This window comes from Callorhinus ursinus, unplaced genomic scaffold (assembly GCF_003265705.2).
Source record: "Callorhinus ursinus isolate GAN/ISIS: 27379988/994484 unplaced genomic scaffold, GSC_fseal_2.0 scaffold12, whole genome shotgun sequence".
In the NCBI taxonomy this organism is placed as follows: Eukaryota; Metazoa; Chordata; class Mammalia; order Carnivora; family Otariidae; genus Callorhinus; species Callorhinus ursinus.
The window spans coordinates 14899027-14923173 of record NW_027397074.1 but is presented as its reverse complement, the minus strand read 5'-3'; the positions used below and the strand labels follow the sequence as shown (position 1 = coordinate 14923173).

Genomic DNA, 24147 nt, shown 5'->3' with positions numbered 1-24147 from the left:
CGAATAAGCCAGTTTTACTTTATCCACGCTTTGCCTGTTCACTCCTGTATTGAGCTTAGTAAAATATTCAAGTTTAATGACAAGCCTGTGTGCCTGAGTATTGTTCCTGAGACTTTGGAAATGCACTGGAACATAACATATCCTGCATTTTATTGCCCCATTTAGCTCTCAGTGGTGGGAGTGATTTTCCAATGGATTGACAGGATGCTTTCCCAGCCTCCTTCCTAGTAACTTCCTGGTTAGTTTAGAATATTTCTATTAGAATAGTTTCCTGTCTTTATGCTTTTGAAAATGAGAGCTATCCAGCCTTCCCTGGCAGGCCACAGTGTCTGCATGCCAAGAACCCTCTACTTACTGCATCAGAGGCCCATTTGGGCAAATTCTGGGCTGCCTACAGATGTGGCTTAAAGAAACTTGTATGTGTATTGTCACCTGGCCACTGATACAGCCGGATAGTTGTGGTATCCTCCAGTTCTGATCTTTGTAATCTGCAAAGTCCAGATATGCTCAGAACTCTCAAGCAGGGTAACAGCTTGTGTTCAGAGCATATATAGGTGTAAAGAGAAGCACAGTAGACAATTACATCCAACATTAAAAATAGAAATAATCTAAAGTCAACACATTCAGATTACTTGGAGTGATTAAAAAAGAATAAGCCATATCCACCATGCTGGAAAACCTTGAAGGTTTTATTCTCAATATTTTTACATTAATACAGATGCTTTTTATTTTGTGCTGAGAAAAACAATGTTACACATAATGTAACTTTAATATACAACATAGAAACTCATCCTAAATTAGTTACAAGGACCTACAAAAAACTTCATAGGAAAAAAAGTTACCTAATATTGCCACCATATTTTTGTTTAGACTGACCCTGTCAGACCCTGTCACCAATGCTCAGCTCTTGTAAACAATGGTTATTTCCATGTTCCGGGGAATCGTTAATAATAGGGGCACTAAAATCAGCCTAAAAAGTTCTAGCACATCACTACATACTGTACAGTCCTCAAAAATAATTTATCGTACTGTTTCTAAAAAAAGGTACTAGGGTTCTTTTGCTCTGTTCCCATATTCTGGAGCTGCACACGAGCACTTTTGTCTAACAGTCTAAAAACACGAGAACTGAACTGGAATTCACAATCACAGAGATGAGGTGGTGGAGTCGAGAACTTCCCGCCCATTGCACACCGTTGGGACATAGGTGCTTGCAGAAGCTGGAAAACAAAGCAGGTCAGAAAATTCAGTTTAACAATGGAATATTATGCAGCCATAAAAAGGAATGAGATCTTGCCATTTGCAACGACATGGATGGAACTGGAGAGTGTTATGCTGAGTGAAATAAGTCAATCAGAGAAAGACATGTATCATATGACCTCGCTGATATGAGGAATTTTTAACCTCGGGAAACAAACTGAGGGTTGCTGGAGTGGTGGGGGGTGGGAGGGATGGGGTGGCTGGGTGATAGACATTGGGGAGGGTATGTGCTATGGTGAGCGCTGTGAATTGTGCAAGGCTGTAGAATCACAGATCGGTACTTCTGAAACAAATAATGCAATATATGTTAAGAAAAAAAAAAAAAGAAGATAGCAGGAGGGGAAGAATGAAGGGGAGTAAGTCGGAGGGGGAGACGAACCATGAGAGACGATGGACTCTGAGAAACAAACTGAGGTTTCTAGAGGGGAGGGGGTTGGGGGGATGGGTTAGCCTCGTGATGGGTATTAAAGAGGGCACGTTCTGCGTGGAGCACTGGGTGTTATGCACAAACAATGAATCATGGAACACTACATCAAAAACTAATGATGTAATGTATGGTGATTAACATAACAATAAAAAATTAAAAAAAAGAAAATTCAGTTTAGTCAAATAAACCACATAGGTAATGGAATGGCTAATCCCAGACACGAGGTAAAATTAAGTTCAAAAACCCATTTTTAATTTAGCTTTGGAAAAGGCTGAGTGACTTAATGCTGTAGTAGGTCAGCTTTCTAAATGTGTTCTGCTCAAAATTAACTTCGTATCCTGGCGCATACCTCCACTAATGTCGTCCCTCTTGGAGAATTTGTGAGCATCATCATTGTTGAAAGGAGTCGCTTGTGGATTTAAAATTAGCTTTGGTAAGCTATAAACTGGTTAAGATAGAATGTGCAAAGTTGAAAGCTCACTGCAATTTTCTTAAAGATTGTTAAATTAATTAGAGTTTTTAGTACCTCAATTACTTTTGCGCTCTCTGGGCAGGGATGCCTCTTACATAGTCTCATGAGTCATCTGTGAATTCCACTGCCTTACAGAATGGTTTGATGCATTTTCATTGCTCAAGTGGATAACCTCTGTGAACACTCTAGCAAGGGCTGGGGTGCTGAGAACTCAGTTTCTTAACGATTTTCAGAAGGGGAGACGTTCCAAATGGATGAGGCTCTTGTTAATGACAACAGTGACGACAGTGTCAGGGTGTGAGTATAACATGGGTATGTATATTTGTTCTTTTTACGGCATTTAGTTTTCCTCGATGCAATTCATATCTCTTGTTTATTTAAAGGTTTTGCTTTTATGAGAAATCTACATACGGCTTTGTCTTTTTACTGAATGAGGACAAAAAAAGCAAGGAGCCCCCGTTCCCATGGGCTGCGCAACTATGTAGCCAAGAGAATCAGAGATGGCCTTTCATTTCCTTTTAGAGCTGTTTATGTTGCATCTCTTGGCCTGTCCATGATGATATGCTTTGCCGAGAAGGAACTGATCCTCTTGGCTACCCGACCAAAGCCCAGGTCAAGCTGACATCAGCTTTCCCATTCTTTAAGTGCCTATCTCTTGGTTAATAATCATATAAGCTCATTTCCTGCTGAAGTATTTATGCCTGATAGTGGAAATATTCTTGCCCCATAAAATGGCATTTTCCATAGGGTTTTCTTTAAACACAAAGCAGAAACTAATTACAAACTTTGAGGTGATGTGCTCAATCACCATATTTGGGGCACTGAAGTCTTTCAGCAGGCTCACCACTAGGGAACGGACAACTTCTCAATTTTGCATTGATTGCTCAGCTAGGTGTGTAAGAAAAGCCATAAAGACAAGTCTCTGTGATTGAGGTTAAGCAGAGTCCTGTGACGTGCTAACTCTTGGAGATGTTTTTCCTTTGATCATTTGCAGGATCGGGTTCAATTTTCTTTACAATCTGATCCCACTAAAAGGCACAACTTTGGGAGAAAACATGGCATAATCTATCTTTCTATAGTGAAGAACACAGCGGGTGCCAGATAAATACTGGATGGAAAGGGATAATGATAATAATTTCAAATGTAAGGGTTTTACTTTATTCCTTATAAAGCTTCTTCCTACTTTATGTAACCCTAGCTTCATGAAAGCTAGGTAAGGCAAGAGAAAGAACAAGGTGAGGTGACGTTCGACCACCGTTGGGTGGAAACGTAGGGGGCATGCCAGGCTCTTCAGTATGTGTGCTCTGCCGGCATTCTTGCAGTCAAGTGGCAAAGGGTAACTCTTGATTCCCTAACCTGTCCCCATTTAGTCTTCCTTTCTTCCATCAGTGGCCTCACTCTCCAGCCAGGGACCCGAGCCAGAAGTCTAACGGTGACACTTCCTTCCTTCTTTGTCCTTCCTCCCAAGTCAGACCAGTCGCATGGCCCAGTCAACTCACTCTCCGCGTCCGCCTACCCATTTGTGCGTCCACCACCTTGGGCCGAGCCACCATCATGTGGCTGTTGGCCACCACGACAGTTGTGCTGCTGGTGTCTGTTTCCACTCTTGCTGCCCTGCCACACATTGTCTGTGGAGCAGTGACAGGATGTTGAAATGTCTGTCACCTCCCTGTGTTCCCTTAATGGCCTCCTTTGTGCTCTCCTTCCTCTGGATTACACATCCCCGGGTGATCGAGACCATGCCTATCTCTCTGTATTCATATTCATTTCATTCCATGGTTTCTTTCCCCCACTTTATCTGCATTTGTCCTCAAGTGCAGCACATCCCTGCGATGGCAGGCCTTGGCGGTAGCCGCTGCCTCTGCCAGGAATGTTCTTCCCTCTCTCCATCACGTGTCTGGCTTCTTCTTGTCATCTGCATCTGAAATATCACCTCCCGGAAAAGGCTATCATCAGTCCACCTAATTTAAATAGCTGGCCAGTAATTCTCTGTCACATTACCTAATTTTAAAACTGATTTTTTTTCTTGCCTGTTTGTTGTTGTTGTTGTTGTTGTTGTTAGTGTCTTATGTCTATTAATACTCTTGACTAGAAAATATGCTGGGCTCTGTCTTTTTCATTATTTTATCCCAAATGCTGGTCATGGAATAGAGCCTCTATAAATATTCTCTGAATGACTGTATAAATGGTTGCATTTCAAAGAACTAGGAGAACCAATGGAAGTTTCGAGAAGGAAATAATGTTTTCACCTGAAGAAATGACCAGGAGATAGAAGGCATAGGGGCAGTCTTGTTTTGGGACAGGTAGGGCTTTTTGCCTCTCCAGCCACACTGTGACAGTGACTATCCACCACCCCTGTGGCAAGAACTGGCCCAGGCTGTGTACATCCCGTGGCAGGCATGGTGCCTTTGACATTCTGACTAATCTCTTCATCTTTTCCGGATCAAGTTTTATTATTTCTGTGCAGATTTTTCATTTTCAGAGCTTGAAGAGGAATGATAGGTCATGGGGGTAAGTCTAGGAGAACCAGGGACTGGTATGCTCATGCCCCTCTGTGTCCATCTTGGATCAGTCTAATACCCTCTTCCCTTCGGCACTGTGATAGTCCCCGTACTGTTTGGGAGCTCGGTTATTCAGTGTGATCTTATGATTCTTCTTGCTCCCTGCATTCTAAAATTTCTAAAAACTTGAGTGGATCTTGATTAGGTGGGTAAGAAGGACGGGGGCTACAAAGGTGGCTGCGTGGAAAATCCTAAGTTATAGTTTCAAATCGTGTTCCCCTGGACCCCCATCGATACCATTATGGAAATCTGCAGAAGAACTTGGACTCACCTACCTGCGTCACAGGAACATTGAAGGGAACGCCCTATGTTAGAGCGTTGAAACTCTTTGAGAGGAAGATACAAATTCACAGCAATGGCAGGCCTTGATAATACACATCGTACAAATTCAAGGTTTTCTTACCAGGAATAACGACAGCAACACCCCCCCCCCAACGACTCTTTCTGTAGTTATTTCTTCTCTACTTTTAAGTGTATTGAAGCAGGCGGTAACTTGTGTTTTCCTGCTTCTCTTTTAGTGTTTCGTCTATAGCTTCTGCCAGCACATTTTATTTTATTATGTAAAAAATATCCTCATTTTTGCCCGTGCTGCTGAATATAGTAGAGGAAATTACTGTTTTATGAGTTTACTATCTCAATTACTTTGCCTTTCATAAATATTTTACATATGCCTCCCATCTTAGCCCATCTGTTATTCCCCAAGGTAGTGAAATCTGGGGGAGAGCAAAGTACTATCATTTCCATGTGTGTGTTTGTGATGAGCTTTTGCTATTATTCCAATGAAATTCTCCTGAGGTTTTTAATGGTGTAAGTTTAGCCTATTTTCTTAAGTGCAGTTAAGCAGATTTCTATAATCATACTTTCTGTCAGAAATAAGAGGTATGCTGGCTTATTTTTGCCTTTGTTGGAGGTGGGGTGGGGGGGTGAGCAGCAGGTGTTAGTCACTCCAGGCTAAGGTGGTGCGATGCAACGTGAAAACTGAAGATAGTGGAAAAGGACCGAGTAAGTTCCACCATTGATCACAAAAGGGCCATTCACACCCATCAAAAGGCAGATTTTACTTCACACACTTAGGGGCGGCATTGGAAATCAATGCAGCCAAGAGGCTGCTTTGTCTTACACTGTGAAATCCATTTCTCTTCCACCCGTAATGCACAGGCTGGCCAGGCTGTGGGGAAAATGACCCCATTTTTTTTTTTAGGTACTTGGGCCCTCAATCAATGCTAAAACATATTTAATAGATTCTTACGGATGCCAAGTCTCTTAGTCAATTTAGTGGCTGAGACTTGGTTCCTGAGAATCAATGTGTTATTATAACTGTGTAATATAGCAGACTCGGGGAAAAAAGTCAAACAAACATTCAAACAGAACAGACATTCCAGTTTGTTCCCATCTGTTCCGTTTCCTTGCTCCTGGTAACCCCAAATAATTTTTCCCAGCATGTCTGCTTGTTTAGATATTTTAATGCTTATGGTCATGGAATTCAGTTTCTACCAGCTGTCTGTTGCTTTGTCCTCCTGCTTTGTTATCGAACCTGTTTTCTTACTCATCACCTTGATTTTACTTGGGCTAGGGCCCCGAGGGCCCATTCCAGATGTTCATCTGCTGATTAGTCCCAGTTGTCCGCACAGATGATGACACTACTACCACTGTTTTGGTGGCCTTGCTATGTCACACTTCACAGTGGCAGTTATTAAGGAATGAGGCTAGATTCTTCGGCTCATGGTCTTAAATTTAACAGTAGATTTAAGAGGAAATCATATTCATGATGATGGGGGATAAAAATCTACAGACCCAAGATTTAATTTCCAAATGTAGAGTTAGAGATTATGAACGCAAAGCCTTCTTCATTCAGTGACCTACTTCTTGTGAGACAAGATTCATGGAACGAGAAAACATGGCATGTACTGTTTTATGACCCAGAATACAGCTTAATTACCTTATCAACAGAAATTCCACTTGGTCTCTGACTAAACACCCCAGTTCACTGTTGCCATGATATGCTGTCATGCTTGCTTTCCTTTTTCAAAATTAATTAATTAATTATTTATTAAGTAGGCTCCACACCCAACATGGGACTTGAACTCACGACCCCAAGATCAAGAGCCAAGTGCTCTACTGACTGAACCAGCCAGGTGCCCCGTCATGCTTTCTTTCTAATCATGTTCTGTTACTCTCCCCCGCCCCGCTCAGGGTGTATGAAAGTGGATGTGTGATAAATAATGTGAAAATGGAAGGGCTTAGTAATTTTTTGTGCTATTCTAGTTTGCATCCTTTTTGCTTCCTCTTAGTTGTCCAACATCTCTGATTTGTCCTCTTTCTTACCCAAATGTGTTTTCAGGCAAGGATCAGAAGCTCCTTCACCCTGAGGCTCAAACAGCTACTAAGAGCTGTATGTGTTACTTTGTCTAGGGATCAAAATCAGGCCACAAGTGTTAAACTCTAATAAAAGAATGTCAGGCATTAGTCCTCTCTTCTCGCACAGCTCATCTTGTCAGCTTCACCTTCAAATTACACACAGCATATGAACGCTTCGCTCGCTTCCATCGCTGCCACACTCTGGCGTGAACCACGGACATCTGGACTCAGCCATAGCTTCCTAAATTATGTCTCTGCCTGCTGTCCGTCTCCTGTCCTGCCCACACAGCCAAAGTGATGAAGGCGATGCTTTTAAAGTCAGGTCATTCCACACCCGTGGTGCGTGTTTCCCAGTTCTTTCAGGAAAAAAAAAGGAAATGTCTTGCCAGTGATTTCCAAGGTCCTCCTGCTCTGACCCCTCTCATCTCCTCCTGCTTTCATCCTTGTCATTTCCCCTCTTGGCCTTTCTGCTGTTCTTCCAGCTGTGGACCTTTACACTTCCCCAGATACAGACAGGGCTCCGTTGTTGCCTTTCATTCATGCTCTTGGTCAAATGGCACCGTATCAGAGAGGCTTTCCTTGGCCACTGTATAAAAAACAGGAGCCCTGCGTCCCCAGGCGGCCGTATTTGTCCTTACCGCACATTATTTTCTCCACGTTGCTTATCAACACCTGATTTATTATGTATTCTTGGTTTGGCTGTTTTGTTCAGTACCACATCCCCAGTGCCTAGAGCTGAGCCTCAGCGCAAAACCTTCTTGAATGAAGGAGTAAATTATCCATTAAATTGATCACAATTACCTACTAAGGAGTCCCTATCCCAAAGCCTCTGACATTACTCTTGGTAGGGAAGACATTAAAAAAAAATTTCCATATATAAGCATTTTCCCATTCTAGGGATACAGACGTTTCAGTGTATGGATGTTCTCCAGTGAATTTCACTTAAACAAAATGAAAAGGAATTTGGAAGGAGAAATAATACAGAATAAATTGATGTTAGACTCTGCTTGCTTTAAGGAATTGACCATCTGAAGTCAATGTACGGGCAGTATTTGATTATATACATATTTCCTTTTTTAGTTAGCATATCTGCATAGTTGTGAGCATTGTACCATGTCCCTAAAGGCATTAATAAATTTGGAGTTACATGGAAATGCATATGACTGTTGGCATTGCTGGTTGAGGGGCTCTCTTTGAGTTACTGAGTTTACATTGTATTCAATGATAGAGGACAGAAGGGAACTGTACAATGTCATTTAATGCAAGACAGTGAGGCCTAAAAAAACAAACGATGCTTACTTTTAAACTACTGTTTAAATGAGAGAAATTTTATCGTGGACATAAACATTTAGCCAGTCACCATTAACAGTATTGTTTTGTCCTCACCAGAGCACGTTTTCTGGGCCGCTTTGTGGGTAGCCCCTCGGGAATAGCACACCTTCCCTGTGTGCAGCCCGGGTGTGGGGTCCCTGGGGTCTCTGATGGACATGGTTTATGCCATTGAACTTCCTCGAATGGGGTTTTGAGAGGAATACAAGTTCGCACCTATGCCAGTAGAACAAGATGCTGTCATGTGTGGCACTGAAGAGAAGGCTTCTAATTTAAAAAAGAAATCACTGAATTTGCAGATGCTATGATTCTCACTGTAGAATAATCTCTGAGGTGCATTTGGTAACTGAGCTGAGGCAGAAAATCCAGAGAGACCAGGAGAGGCACATAGCCGCTTTTGAGAGTTTTATCTGTGACTTCACTTATCAAATTCCTTAAAGTGTCTAACAGAGAGGGCTCCGGTTTTCCCATCCCAAAATATGGTTATTAGAATGAATGATCCTTAGCATTCTCTTCCAGCTTGAGTTCCTTTGGTCACTGTTATTAAAGAAGGTAGGCTATATTTGCTTAGGGGAAAACCTAGTGAAGTATTAGAGGTAAAGAGATTTAGGCGTTAAAAAAGGCAGTTGTGAGACAAATACAACAGAAATGTTACATAGAAGAAAGGGGAAGTGTGAACATCTGTTCCCCGATACATGTAGGGTCATCTATGAGAGCCAGGGCCTCTCTCTTCTCCCACCCTCAAGGAGAAAGGGGTGCAAGAGGATGGAATAAGGCATCTTGTGACTTTCCCTTCCGAAGGGAAAATGGATTGACATCGCTCTGATGTGGATGCACTAGGTCTATTCTGCCTGGAAGCTGCAGATGGCTTAGCTTGCTGAATACTCTCGGCTCCTCCCGGATTGGCCAGCCAGGATTTATGTTTATAATATACTTATCCCTGTAGCAGAGAAGATCATCAATTCAGTCTGCATTGCTAAATAACGTGCTAATTTGCCTGGCCGGTCTAGTACATTATGGTCTAGTGTCATTATGGGACTCCCTCGATTGTCAAGTGCAGGCATATTATGCTGATTTTCTGGACTTGCACTGTCGAGAAGAAACTTGGGCATTATATGCCTTTTTTTTTCTTTTATAAAGTCATACTCAGACTTGAGCAATGGTTTGCCCCCTTTTAACTGGGGTACTTCAAAGGCTTGGCCATTGACAAATGCAAAGTCTGGTCCTCAGATGCTTGCTTTTGGTTGCTGTGGCTCTGTGGAAAATGATAGCATGACTCTGAAAGACGGTTCACTTGATCTTTTTATACCACTGCTCCTTATAACGTGAAAATCCTTTGTGATAAAGGATAATTCTATTAATGAAGCCATTCGCACTTCACCACCTAGACAAGTGACTTTCTGAATAAGGTTTTAGCAGAGGAAATCAATCTCATTATACCTGCAGCTCCTCCGGGACCCAAATCTGAGCATCATTAGTCAGCAGAAGCCTCTTGACTGTTCTTAATGATAATGGCATACATACATCTGAATGATCACCATGAGCAAGAGAAACACACATCCCCAAAGGACCAAGTCTGGATACATAATGGCTCTGACAATGATTGGTCACACTCCATTTCTCACCTCTCTCTCTCTACTCAGGGCTGATACGCACTCATGGTAGTGTCAGCAACATTCTGACCTGCATGGGGCCCCTAGGGTTTTCTGCTGCATACCCTCACGTGTACATCCAGCTTGTCTCCTTCAAGTTTATGCAGCTCTATTTACACTTGCAGCTTATGTTCTTGATTGCCTGTCTTTGGCAAAGTGGGCCACGTGACCCATTTCTGTGCCAGAAATGCCTTCTCTGGAGGGTTCCAGAGAGAGCTGGGGAAATAGCTGCACGGGGTTGTGGCTGTTGGCATCACGAGGCAGAGGATGGGAGTTCAGGACACCTCTCCCCCTCTGATCCCACTGCCTGCTTCCTTCTTGAGGGTCCTCTCAGAGGCTCTCGCTGTCCTGCACTGATCATAGCAGATGAAGCAGGCAGCATGGTTTAGGCTGAGGCTCCCAAAATATTTTCCTTGGGCCACTTCCACTGAACCAGCTGGAGTATCTGTTACAAACCAGATTGCTTTTGACCCTGACTATATGACTCAGCATATCTCTGGGTGAGGCCTGGGAACTCCATTTCAAAGAGGGGTTTTCTTTTTGGTTGTGTGGTACACAAATATTGGAAGCCATTGGCCTATGGGTGTACTTAATAGAGAAAAATTAATGTTCCCTTCATTTGTATTATTTTGACTCCCACTGCGTATAGCTAATCAGATATAACTAAAATTGTTCTCTTTTGCACTTAGCAGGATGTAAACATTTTGCACAACACGAGTTTTCTGAGATGTCCCTAACCACGTCCTTTCTTCCATGCCTGCTTCTAAGTTTGGTCATGTTTTTCAACTTTTTGGAGCAACGGCTCAGCTTTTAAAATCCAATCCTATTACTCTGTCTGTTACCAGTCCCCTTAGCTGCCATGAGGTGGCCCACCCAGGCTCCTAAGGGATGTGATATTTCTCCTACTCTTGCCTGAGAATTAAGTGGGAATGAATTTGGCTGCACCTCCTAGCCTGGGTAACTTCTTGGCGTTATACAAGATTGCGTGTGTCCCGTCTTTGTGATTCCTGATAAAACTGCACTGTTGGAGGAAGGATTGGGGAAATGTGGCATAAGAAAAATGGCCACAAATTATTTCAGAGGTGAGGGGGTCTATGGCCCTTCCCTCGAATCTCGAGAGGCTTTGTCATCCTCTTTATCATTCCATGGCAATGCATCCTGCCAAGCTGCCAAGTGTGAGTATAACTACCGTAGTCCTCTGGATCAGCTCAGTCTCAGCTGAAACCACAGAAGGACCCAGTCCAGGCCTCATAAGAGCAGATGAACTGCTCAGCCAAGCCCTGCCTGAATTCTGGGCCCATCGAATCATGAGATGATAAAAGAGTTACTGTGTTTTATTTTTAATTTTTTTTAAAGGGTTATTGTTTTGAAGGCACAAAATTTTGGGGAAGTTTGCCATGTGGGAATAGCTAACTGGATGTATGTGTGTGTTGGGGGGTAACCCTGTTGCTAAACTAACTTATTCTCATCTAACACATGGAGTTGTTATTTTTACGTCTGGAGGGATTAAATTAGAAAACCAGCAGCAATATTGGTAACAATAACTCAAAACAATAAAATGCCTGAATAATACTTACCAGAACATAAATTATGTGCCAACTAAGTAAAACATATGCTTTACCTAATGAACTCAGAGCAATTTAAGGATATTTCTTGATTTATAAAACTATGTACTTCCTGGTATTTAGGAGGGAAATGAATGTAAATTGAGCTGAATATTTAATGGAGGAAACAGGCACTGAGAAATTAAACTGGTTGCTTAAATGGTCACAACAGTAGGTCAATAACTGTTCATCTGTAAACTAGACACCATAGACCAGTGTCTTTCAAACTTCTTTGGTTGCAGTTCACAGTAACAAACATTTTACTTGGACCTTGTATATATACGTCACCTCTGGAGCAAACTTAATGAAATACTACTTACCCTTATTACTTATAATGATTCTAATATATTTTATTTTTTTTCTTCTGAAAAATGCTGGCCAAACATACTGCATAAATTTCATGACCTATTAATGGGTTACACACTACTGTACGGACAAAACTGGTCCAGACACCGAGTTTCATGGGACCAGGGCGTCTGTCCTTTTCACCATTATGTACACAGGTGCTTAGAAATTTCTGTTGTATAGAGGGTACTCAAGCATTTAATGAATGAGTGAATTCCATGACTGTAGTTCTAATTTATTAAAATGGGTAAGATATTAATCACAAGTCAGGAAACCCAGAGTCCATTCTTGAATCATTATATATCTTTGAGAAGTATGAGCCCACAAGTAAAACTATTTTGAATAAAAGATAAAGAATTACAAATAATGGGTTAATGTATTTAGTTATACACCTTGAAATGCCCAGAGGTATCACATGACTACTTCTTTACCTTATTATTTTAATACCACTTCATTAATATAGATTAGAGAAAAACTATTTAAAAAATGAAGTCTTTTTTGAAGAAAAAAATTTACCTAAAATTTCGCTGAGTAACAAAATTGTTCTAAAATGTTGGGCTGGGTAGATGCTGACTTTGAAGTATTAATTGGGCCACTAGCAGATTAGCATTCTGAGTGAAAGCTTATGCAGGTCCATTGTGGTCAAAATACATTATTTTTGTGTAAATGGATATTTTTAAAATTCTGAAGAGAGACTTGGTTGGGTCAAGTGTCCTTGTTATTCCTTGAGGAATTTATTAAGTCCTAGCATATATATCAGGAAATGCTGCCATTTCAAAATTACTGAGGTTTGCATGTATCTATGTGTGTGGAAGATTTAGGGACCTTGTTCAATTGTTTGAATAACAACCAGGAACTCATGAGCTCTGAGAACAAGACGACTTTTGCTCGGAAGTAAATCTTGCTCCAGCCTAGGGTAACTTTCCTATTGTTCTCCTGGTAAAGCCTCCCTTGGACCTCACTTCCCGGGAACCTTCCCAGCTTGCACAACGAGTCGAGTGGCTTGTTGTAGTTTGATACAGTAGTTTGATGCACTGCCTTTGAAATCAGAGAAACTGGGACTCTAAATTCCAGTTGGGCCACTTTCAACATGTGGGATGCTGGTTTCTGGATGTCCGGGCATTGTGTGCGTTAAATAAGCTACAGCACACGTGCACACACGTGTGTAACCTTGAGCACCATGCCCAGCAGATAGAAAACACTCAGTTAATGATAGTTCCTGCTCTTATTGTTGTTGTTTTGTTTTGTTATTGCCAGTTCTTTCTTGTCTGGACTTGCTAGCTGTTATAGTTGGGCTCTAGAAAAGAGATTTGTTTGCTCAAGAAATAAGCAGGTTTCTCTAAGGTCCAGGGAAAATTATTTTACAAGTTTTACCTTGTCCTGGGACTCAGCCATGGGGACACCTGGCACTTGCAGCTGGAAAGACAGTCACATTCCTATCTCCCTATCTCCACCTCCCTAACTCCACCCAGAGTTGTGCCCGGAACACCTGCTTTCGGCCCGAAGCCTTGCCTTTGTTTGCTGGGGGAAGGGCAGCCCTGTTACATTTCATACTTTGTTGTAGAAACTGGGGCACTAATGTGATTGCTCACTCTGTGATGCTGAGCTATCTTGAAGCATCCTTTCCCATCGACTCGAGGCAAAATGGTGAAGTAGTCATTTGTCTCTGTCACTCCAGTCTTCCTTCCCCTTCCTGTGGTTTCGCCCCTCCTCCCCCGCTCCCCTCTTCTGTCACGGTGAATTTCTCCGGCTTCATACCACAGAGAAGCTGAAAATGGCTTAAAACGCTGTCCCCATTAGGTACCTAGTGCCTAACAATTAAATGAGTGATTCGCTAAGGGTAGTGTTTCAGATATTTGCAGGCCAGCAGGAGAGACCGCGTGGACTAGAGCATTCCTCTGCTGTCCTGCCCTTGACACTGCTTCTCAGCTGGCTCGCAGCTGAAAAGCATCGTGTCAGTGAAGCCCGAGGGAGATGTACTCCAGCATTTTTCAAGGGTGTTCCATGGGAACACATTAGCTGGTTTAACTGTGGTCGAATACGTTTAAGAAAGAGTAAATAGAGGTTAAACAGGCTGCCTTGCTGTAGGGTTTCTTAAGACTAACACGCTCACGTTCAGGGAGGTGCTTTGAACTTCCAAGGGGGTACTTAGGATGTACCATTTTCCATCTTACTCAGTCATCTTCCCTTTTAAATTTTTCATGAAGCACTTTCATCATCTCTGTGACATAGAACATCCTTTACAGAGCACCAGTCTGGTCCAACCCTCTAGGCTAATAGTAAAAAGTAAGGCCGCACATAATAGAGTGAGGTGCTCAGGGTTACCCCCTGAACTGACTGCAGAGTTAGGACTAGGGAGTAGGTTCTCTGACTCCACAACTTGGGCCAGACATCCTAACTGCTGCGGCAAATTTAATGTTTGTCTTCCCTGCTAGACTGCATGCACTACCAAAACGGGAGCTTTGATTTGTCCACTCACCTCTGTATCCCTCGCATCTAGCACGGTACCCGACCCATGTAGTTGAACCAGGACTTACTAAAATCGAATTGAGGTTGTTCGCGGGGATGGACGTTTGTTATCCTTGCCTGACTCTGTCCTTGGCTTCCCGTCTGAGCCTGCTCCCTATTCCGGTGCCATTCACGGGCGGGTCAGCGCCGAGTTCCGTACTTACACTGAGAATACGTGGTCCCCGTTCCGCTGACACTGAACCTATTGAGGTGCAGTCTGTGTGTGACCACATTCTTCTGGGGTTGGAACAGGATGATGTGCACCTTGGGTGCAAACAGACAGCCCAGGACCACAAAACCACTTAGGCTAACGGAGATGCACATGGTTGTGGTCTGCACCTACAAGAGAAGGTGGCCTAAAGTTAAATGCCCGACTGTAAATTCGATCATGTGGCCTACTGAAAAGAACACTGAAAAAAGACAAAAGTAAGAAAAAAAAACACCCCCAAATCATCCACAGTTCTATTGTTAGTATAACCAAACCAAAATCATAACTAAATGGGCTCTTCTGAGTTTGGGATGTTCATGGAAACATCACTGAAGATTTTTAAACAAACTCATTTGTGTCAGGTTCTCCTGAAAGCTTGCCAAGACTTCACATGGATTTTCTTGTTCTGTTTGTTTTCTTCTTTATATTTGTGGAAAGACGTTTCTGCAGAACCGCCTAAGTCAGAATCCTAGAGAGTAAAATATCAATATTCAGTGATGAAGTGACCAGATTGCTGATGGTTTCAGTCAACTTGGCTTGCTTAAGGTTTCCTATAATCAGGAACAAATTGGGGCCTTTTACGTTTTTCTCCATCCCTCTTTTTTTTGCTAGGAGTTCTACCTATCAGCCATTGGTTCTCCTACTCAAAATTGGGGAACACTGTCACCTTTCTTCTGGGGTACCCATCTTTAATTATTTCATTGGCACCTCTCTGGAATTTTGATACATCAGGTACTCACTGTTCAGTCATTTTGTTCTCTAGGCTTCCATACACCTGTTCTTCACAGAGGAATTTCACCTGCTTCCTCTTTGCCTCCCCTGAAAGTACACCTCAAAACTAGGTTTTAGCATGTCTTTAATTCATTCGTTTGCTTTCACTCTTCATCTTCACTGATCTCATCAACTGTCCTAACTTCAGCTCCCATACATTTTCTGGAAAATCCTAAATTAGCTTCTACATATTTTATTGCTTTCGGTACTGAAAAATGGAAATTAATTATTCTATCAGTTTCTACTCAGAGTAGCTATGGTAAATCCTGAGGTAATTTTAGATTTCTTTTTTCTCCAGGCAATGCTGTTACCAGATACCATAATCTCTTATGCCCTAAAGTGTCCGACCTTCTTCTCTAATCAAAGAAAGCTGAAGACTGAACAATTCACTGAAGAAGCCACATAACGTTAGGAGGCTGCATTCTGTTTTTGACTAAAAAAAAAAAATCAGGTTATACTTACAGCATAATTCTTCAGACTCTGGGTTTACTTTATACGCTAAAAGCACAATCTGTCCTACTTTAAACCTCTTATCCCTTTTAACTGTCCAACTTGGCCCCCACATTGCAGGCTCCTTTCCCTTTTGCTAACTGCTCAGAAAAGAGTCCACTATCTTATTCCACGATGTAAAAGCCTTGATAAATCATAACTGTGTTATTTATAGCAAGTCCAATTTCTGGTGTAATTTGTTTTTATTTTTACATATATAATATCAGAACTGTCTTCTTCCTTTAGAACTCTACTTCTCCAGCCTCAGCTTTGACTGTGGAGCCAAGAGGAGAGATATCAGACATTATTGTGAGGGTAAGGCAAGTTCAAATGTGCCAGTTTTCAAGGAAACCTTTTCTAAAAACATGTCTATAACGTTGAAGCTTCCCACACTCGAACACATTAAAAGGAGAGGAGAGGCTTTTATGAGGAGGATGTATCGGAAAGAGCCGTGCTATGAGTTGTAGACCCTTCCTCTCCGAAGGAAGGTTGTGCTCATCTCCTCACCTCAGGCCTAGAGAGGAGAGCTCCACTATGGCCATTCACAGAAGGTTTGAGGTTTTCCTGCAGGGGGAAGATGCCCTGGTTTGGAGCCTGATTCCTGTCTTGGAAATCTAGAAGGTGAGAAAAGACTAATTACTTTCTTGGCAGAGCTTGCTACTGTACTGAGACTTGTCCTTTTCTCTAAGAATTTATCAAATCAAAGGATATGTGAGTGCCACGCATGGACAAGACGGGCCACACTAGGAAAAGCCATCAAGGGTCGTCTTGGGTCCGTGTGGAGGAGCTTGGAGTCCTTCCTAGAAAGAGGCCGGTGGCAGGGTATACCTGGGCGCCCTGGGACTGAGCGTGGCGCCACAAGGGATGACTTAGAATAGGGTTTCCCAGCTATCTCACTCAAGGTCCAGCAGGAGAAAAGAAAGCAGCTGGAAATTTCTGAAGGTTGCATGAAAACAACCCTTAATCACCTTCCAGGTATCCTAAGGATGTGTGTTTAGCCAACACTGCAGAGACCATAAAAGCATCCAGTTATGTGAGCACTGTCCTGCTCCCTCCTTATTACGTTTTAACCAGGGCTGAGAGGGAAACAGCAACTGGTGGACTGGGGAGTGTGAACAAAGGGAAAAGAAAAGTCAGGCACTGCAGGCTCTCAGCCGGAGGCAGGCCAGACTTTGGGAGAAAATGAGGATTGATGTTAAGTTAAGGTATGGCTTTGAGAATTACCCAGGACTAGACATTTTAATTTCCTAATAGAGACTATTTTTCATTGAAAATGATTGAGCACACATTCATGGGCCTACAAAGGTTGTGAGCATTTTCATTCATTGCTCTATCCCCAGCACCAGAATGGGGCCTCACCTATGGTGAACGCTCAGGATTTGAATGTGTCCATGGGGATTTTCATCCAGGGGTGGGGGATTATTATGCTCATAGAATACTAAAGGGGCAAGGGGCGGCAGTACTAAAGATGCATATTGGTCATAGTTTATGCAGCATATTATTTAATATATTTGTTTTAATTTGACACCTTTTAGTTTTCTTAAAAGCCCGAGTAGTAGCCTCATAAATTCAATTGTCCAGTTCCTTTAATAAGTCACACTACTGAGTCTGTATTTATCTATAATTCTTTGTTCTGCCTCTTTGAAGTCCTTGCTGCTTTGATTTTCCTCAAACTCCTAGCATTATTTGACGTGGTTAATTACTTCCTTCTTTTTGGCTTCCTAGACATCCTTCCTTCCCTCACTGAAAGTTCCTTGTCTTGTTTTTTTTTGTTGGCTTTTCTGCTTCTTCCTGAACTTTAAGTGTTGGAGCGTCCCAGACCTCAGTTTGGATTCTCTTTTCTTCATCATCTCATCAAGTTCCATGGCTTAAATAGGTCCTATGCTGATGTTGTTCAAATATTTATTACTAGTTCCAACCTGTCTTCTGGGCTTCCAAACATATATTCAATTGCTATCTTGGCATATTGTCTTGGATATGTACTAGGCATACTGGGATTAATATGTGAGCAAAATGGATCCCTTCCCCCAAGTGTCTCCACTTGAGTAAGTGACATCAAATCCCACCCGATTGTGCAAGACCTGGGAGACATCCTTGATTTTGCCTTTTCTCTTACACCCACACATCCAGTCCCATAGCAAGTTCTGTTTGTTCTTTTGGAAGATAATTCTCTACGGTGTCTTATGCTTCTAAAATGTCTTTCAAGCATGAGCCCTGACTGCCTTTGTTCTGGACTTTCTTTTCAGGTATATGAGTATAGCAAAGAGACTTAGAAGTCGGAGATAGTGCCTATTTGTGGAGCAAAGAGCCAGCATATCATCCATTACAGAAGGTTCACGTTCCCGAAGCTCACAGTCCCTGCCATGTGCTGCCACCACTGTCTGTGCAGTGGTCACGTGGCGCACTTTGCACAGCTCATGGGGAGTGGAGCCCAAGGAACCAGAGCCAATGCCGACCCTCTGGCTACCACTATTGCTTTGAGTCATAAACACTTTTTTGTCAGCATCAACAAAACCCTGGCAAGCTAATGTGTTACCTTACAAGTAGAGTCAAGTCTCAGATGATACAGTCTTCAACAGTTTTGGCAATGAGATCGGAATGGCTTTTTCAAAGAGGAAGTTTTTGAGGGCCGTAGGGGCTGAATTAACAAAATTTGAGAGAAGTCCATGGGAATCAGTAGCAAACATGTTGACCAAATTCTCTGGCCAACCAAGCAGTAATAGTGCTCACATTATTCCCTACTAATGAATGAGGTGGATCTGGGGAGGGGCTAAGGGCTGAGTAACTGGGACTAGGTTCAGATAGAGCTGCTGGATCAGTGCTGTAATTGTTGCTAACTCTCCTCTAGGGGGTGGGGTGGATTTCCTCCCTAATCTTTTTTTTTTTTTTTTTTTAAAGATTTATTTATTTGTCAGAGAGAGAGAGAGAGAGCACAAGCAGGGGGAGTGGGAGAGCGAGAAGCAGGCTCCTCACTGAGCAAGGAGCCCCATGTGGGACTCGATCCCAGGACTCTGGGATCATGACCTGAGCCGAAGGCAGTCACTTAACCGACTGAGCCACCCAGGCATCCCAATTTCCTTCCTAATCTGATCCAGGTCCTGAGTGGGCAAAAAGTTTGACTCCCTATCACATCCAACTTGCAGAGACATGCACCTATACTGAGCATGAAAGGAGGGACCTTCAGAGAAGGCAGACACCAGGTGAATCATCTGCACTTTGGATGATTCTCCTGGGAGCTGAGGGCCGGGTGTGTAAAACCTTGCTAAAGAAGAATGGCAGGAGCTGGGCCCTGCTAGGGCTCATCCCGTGCTGTGGTCTCTCATACCAAATTTAGATCCATTCCAAGATGACAAAGGTCTCTCCGTTTTTTGCAGCAGAACCTGGCAGCAAAAAAGGGAGCCTTGGCTGTCTCTGCAGGATTTCCCTGAGACAGAAAAATGCTCTGGAAAACCATAGATGAGGCACTGATTAGTATTTGGATTCTTATTGACTCGGATTGGGTTTAAAATGCTGACAAAGGGGCCGTACTCAAGAATGAAAGACTGAAAGAGGCACAAGGAAATCTAGATAAATTCTTGCAATTGGCAAGCACTGGGCAACTTCCCCAGCCCTTATGTTAAAACCAGGCAAGATTCTAAGAGATGTCACAATGAGACAGCAAATGCCCTGGATTAAGATGGACTTCTTTAAAAAAAGTCCCTGCCATGTGAGTCAAGGCTGAGTTAGCCTAAGTGCACAAATCATGTGCCCCAGGCAGAAAGCTAGCTGGCTCTGGCTTCTGAGGCAGGGAGTTCCCAAAGTTGAAATGAAGTGACAGTAATTTTGATCTTACCATGCATTTTAGGGTTTGGGGGCTCAGAAACCCTGGACCTTTGTTCAGTTCAGCTGAGTAGCGGCTGCATGCTTAAAACTGAAATCTAATGTGCCTTACTTAATGGCATGGAGTTACTCTCTCCCTCTGTGCTGCCTGATTCCTCCTTTACCCTCCACCCTGATTTTAGCTGCTTTGAGGAGAACGGTACTTATGGATAGGACCAAAATCTCCCCATCCCCAAGGGTGACTGAAGTCCCATACACACCAGACCCAATACACTGGGAAACTTTGGGGAGGGAAAAATCTCAAATTTTTATGCTCTGTTGGTTATAGACAACCAACTCACCATCCTACACTGACCCTCTAGGGGGAAGGCAGGGCTGGGCGTACAAGGAGGCAGGTGAGGCACTTGCTTGAGATGCAGGTGTAAGGGGGCATCGAAAACTCAGTAATTAAGAGAAATAATGTTTTATTGCAGTATGTTTTAAAAATGAATGCTAAAAACCTATGATGGGGATGCCTGGGTGACTCAGTCAGTTAAGTATCCGACTGTTGATTTTGGTTCAGGTCATGATCTCAGGGTCCTGAGATTGAGCCCTGGGTCAGGCTCCATGCTCTGCGGGGAGTCTGCTTAAGATTCTGTTCCTCTCCCTCTACCCCTCCCCCCGGCTCACATGTGGTTTCTCTCTCTCTCTCAAATAAATAAATAAATGGTTAAAAAAAAACCCTATGATGAACACACTACCAATATTTTAAATAAGGATAGACTCAGTAACAATGCTGTGGTAGGACAAAATCAGTCTTAAGGCAGATACTGATCCTGTATTGAGGACTCCTTATACAAGGGTCAGCTAGCCCACTTTGCACTGCCTAGTGAAAACTGGGGCCTGGGGCACTTACATAAATGCTGCACTCTGGCTACAGTGGTGGCTGTGGGTAATAAAGTCCTTTGTCTCTGAACCAGGAGTCTCATGTCTTCCACCAGCATTCCTAAAACCGTGGCAGTCTAACCTGTTAGATTGCAAGATGGGTAAAAACCCTTGACAGTTCTTGACAGGTTCCATCTCCATTGTTACTATTCTACCATGTGATTGGAACACCCACCACAGCCACCTAACCCAGTCTCCCCACTCCTGCCTTTACCTTTAAGTCTGTGTCTTCAGCAACTTGATATATAGATACAGAGATAGATATAGATATATATTTTTTTGTCCAGAATGTGAGATCATAAAATGTGAGATTAAACTCCTCCACTTAAAATCTTTCAATACTTTCTTTTTCCATATAGACTGAAATCTAAACTTTTTGCAATGGCCTATAAAGTCCTACATGATTTAGCTTCCCTGCCCACCTTGCATTATAAAATCACTCTTCCATCTCTTCATTAAACTACAGCCATATATACCTTTCTTTTCTTTTCCAAGACTTTTTTTTTGCCTTGGGGTGTTCATAGTTGCTGTTTCTTTTGATTAGCACATAGAACTCCTATGGCTAGCTCCTTCCCATCCTTCAACAGAGTGTTATGAAATGGACACTAGCAAGGGTGGCAGACGTGTTTTGAAAGATTTTGAGATTTGATATATTTTTTTTAAATCTTCAAAATAGTCAACAGGGGAAAATTGGAATTTCTTTGTAAGTATTTGAACCTTGTCAACATTCCAGTCACCTCCAAAGGCTCTGCCTGCTGTGAGCGAAGTGCTTTACCTGTGCCGCACCCTATAAAATCCATCGTCTTGGTACTCAGAGTATGGTCCTTTGTGTAGCAGCATCTCTACTACCTGAGAGTTTACCAGAAGCCCAGAATCTGGGACTGCCTCTTTTCTTACTGGATCAGAATCTTTATTTTAGCCAGGCACCCAGGTGAGCTGTCTGCACACTAAAGATTGAGGAGCACTGCAATGGCATCACCCCCTTTTCCTTCCACCACAGCCCTTGAACCACTGCATGAATTACCCTGAATTTTCATCAGTTCCTTATTTCCTCTCCACCCCTATCCTCCCCTCGCTCCCCACCAGCTTGTAAGTTATATAATTATAAAATGTGTGTCTGTGTTGATAACTGTATCTGCAAGGCCCATAATAAGTGCTCAGATATTTTTGGAAGACATGAATGAACAAAACACTCAGTAATTACTATTAAATCCTTTATGGATAACTTTCCCTCCAAACATGACCTAGTTTTTATTTGTACCACTAAAGCTATGATTGGATCCCTGATGACTCAATGTTTGATTCTTACAATATCTTGTGATACAGAAGGAGATGGCCTGGATATTTCTCAAAGATCTTTGAATTTTTGGATTCTTACTCAAGTTCTTGCTTGCTGGGTCTTGGATGCTTGTAATAGCTTCAATTAGTTCTGCTTGTTCTACGCTCCATTCTTTCAAACCCATCCACCATATTAAGGATAGATAAGCTTGTGGTGTAATATGGAAGTCATGGATTTGTGTCGGAAAAACTTGTCCTACTATTTCTTAACTGTGCCACCTGGGAAGTTAATTATCTCCTGAGTTTGTTTACTTATAGGGATACTAACATTTGCCTTTCAGGGTGCTAATGAGGATAAGTGAACTCCCATATGCAAAGTATCTAGCATAAGGCTGAGAGTTGATCAGTAAGAGTTAGTTCCTATTTTTCCCCTCTTACTTTTCATCATGTCACTTTTTGCCTGCGCCAACAACCAACCAAAAGAAAATAAAAATTTAAAAATAGCAGGACCTCAGAGCTCTTACTCATTATTTAAATGAATTATTTAAATTCATTATTTAAATGAATTCCTCTGCCTGTTATAATCTGACCAAGTGGCCAATTCCCATTAGTTTCTCACTAGACTCCTCCCCCCAACCCATTTTCTACTTGAGTAAGACCAGTATTCCTGTGTTCTGCTTGGTTCATTCCTCTCTTCCTCAAGAATATTCCCAGGCGCCTGGGTGGTTAGATGGTTAAGCGTCTGCCTTCGGCTCAGGTCATGATCCCAGGGTCCTGGGATCGAGTCCCGCATTGGGCTCCCTGCTCAGCAGGGAGCCTGCTTCTCCCTCTGCTTCTCTCTCTCTCTCTGTCTCTCATGAATAAATAAATAAAATCTTAAAAAAAAAAGATTTATTAAAAAAAAAGAATATTCCTTATATGCCCTATATTCCCTAAGCTCTCTAACTGCACTTTCCTACCAAGGTACAGTGTGAACTCCCCCCTCTTGAAGGAGTATTCCTAGAAAGACCATTCTTACTGATCCAACTCTTTTTTTTTCAAACCAGTAGGCATTTAAGAGCTTGTATCACCAATTTAATTATAAACTCTTCTGTGTTAATCTTGAATTCTTTCATGCTTGTTAATTTTTTTCCCATCTGGGATATGAGCTTTTTTGAAGATGAGAATAGTGCTTTATATTTATTTATAATTCACAATGGGTGGCAAAGTACTGAGTCATATACCTTGTTGACTATTTGATGGCCAAACTCCTACTAGCTGCCTGTAAATGGCTGGGTACTTTTCTAATGCTGCTCATTCTATCTGAACCACCTGCTCTCTCTCTGGGAAATTTTAAATCTCATTCTTGTTCTGGAACTTCTAGAACAGTGGTCCCAAGTTCAAATGCTTATAGGTTCATGCATATGCATAAGTGAAGGGAGCCAATTGTAGGCATTCAGGGATTGGTAGTTGTGTGCTCTGTCTAGAGGCATAAACACTAAGGTCCAGCTCAGTGGACATGCATGAATTTGAGTCCACATGTTTTACTTTGTTAAGAGAAACCAGGAATCTGGATATTTGTATAAAATTCCTCAATTTTCTAATTTTGACAAATATTTCAAAGAATTTCAAAACAGCACATACCAAACTAAAAACATCTGTGAGAGAGTAAGAGTGCGTGATTCATTAAAGCAGGGGTTTTCAGTCTTGGCTGCAAATTAGTCACTTGGGGAGCTTTGAAAAATCCAGATGTCCAGGCCATAGCCCAGGCCAATTAAATGAGAATCTTTGGGGCTGTGCTCCAGGGACCAATATTTTTTTTTTTTTCAAAGCTACCCAGTTGATTCACTGAACAGTCGAATTTGAAAATCAATGTGTTGGAGGCTCCATTCTACCTTCTCATTTCTTTTGTAAATTTAGAATTGGCATTATTTGCAAGGAGTGAGAGCTCAGATGATTTCAGTGTGATTGGATGCCTTAATTAGCTTGGATCTGAAAATGCTCTGCCACCTCTGCCCCTTTTGCTTTATGCCATGTGGTGAAACTTCTGGTATCGTCTGCTAATCCCACTGAGTCCGTTGATCTCCTATATTGCTCTCATGTGAGGGGAAAAAAGTCATTTTTTGGTCTTTTAGAAATAAATGTTAATACATTCAATAAAATTAA

At 42.3% G+C, this 24147-nt stretch overlaps 1 protein-coding gene across 3 annotated transcripts in view; it reads right to left on the bottom strand.

Annotated features, from left to right (window-relative positions):
* Positions 1-650: 650 nt before the first annotated feature.
* GRM3 (glutamate metabotropic receptor 3) overlaps positions 651-24147 on the bottom strand; it is a 212344-nt gene continuing 188847 nt past the window's right edge. The window contains exons 5-6 of one of the 3 annotated variants that reach the window (XM_025873346.2): positions 14678-14852; positions 651-1217 (exon numbers count right to left, since the gene is read on the bottom strand). In XM_025873346.2, the coding sequence (XP_025729131.1) occupies positions 1144-1217; positions 14678-14852 (249 nt within the window). In that variant the 3' untranslated portion in view covers positions 651-1143. Of the gene's footprint in view, positions 1218-14677; positions 14853-14876; positions 15191-16488; positions 16596-24147 lie in introns of those variants that run through there. The other 2 variants (XM_073898734.1, XM_073898733.1) reach the window with 2 other exon arrangements.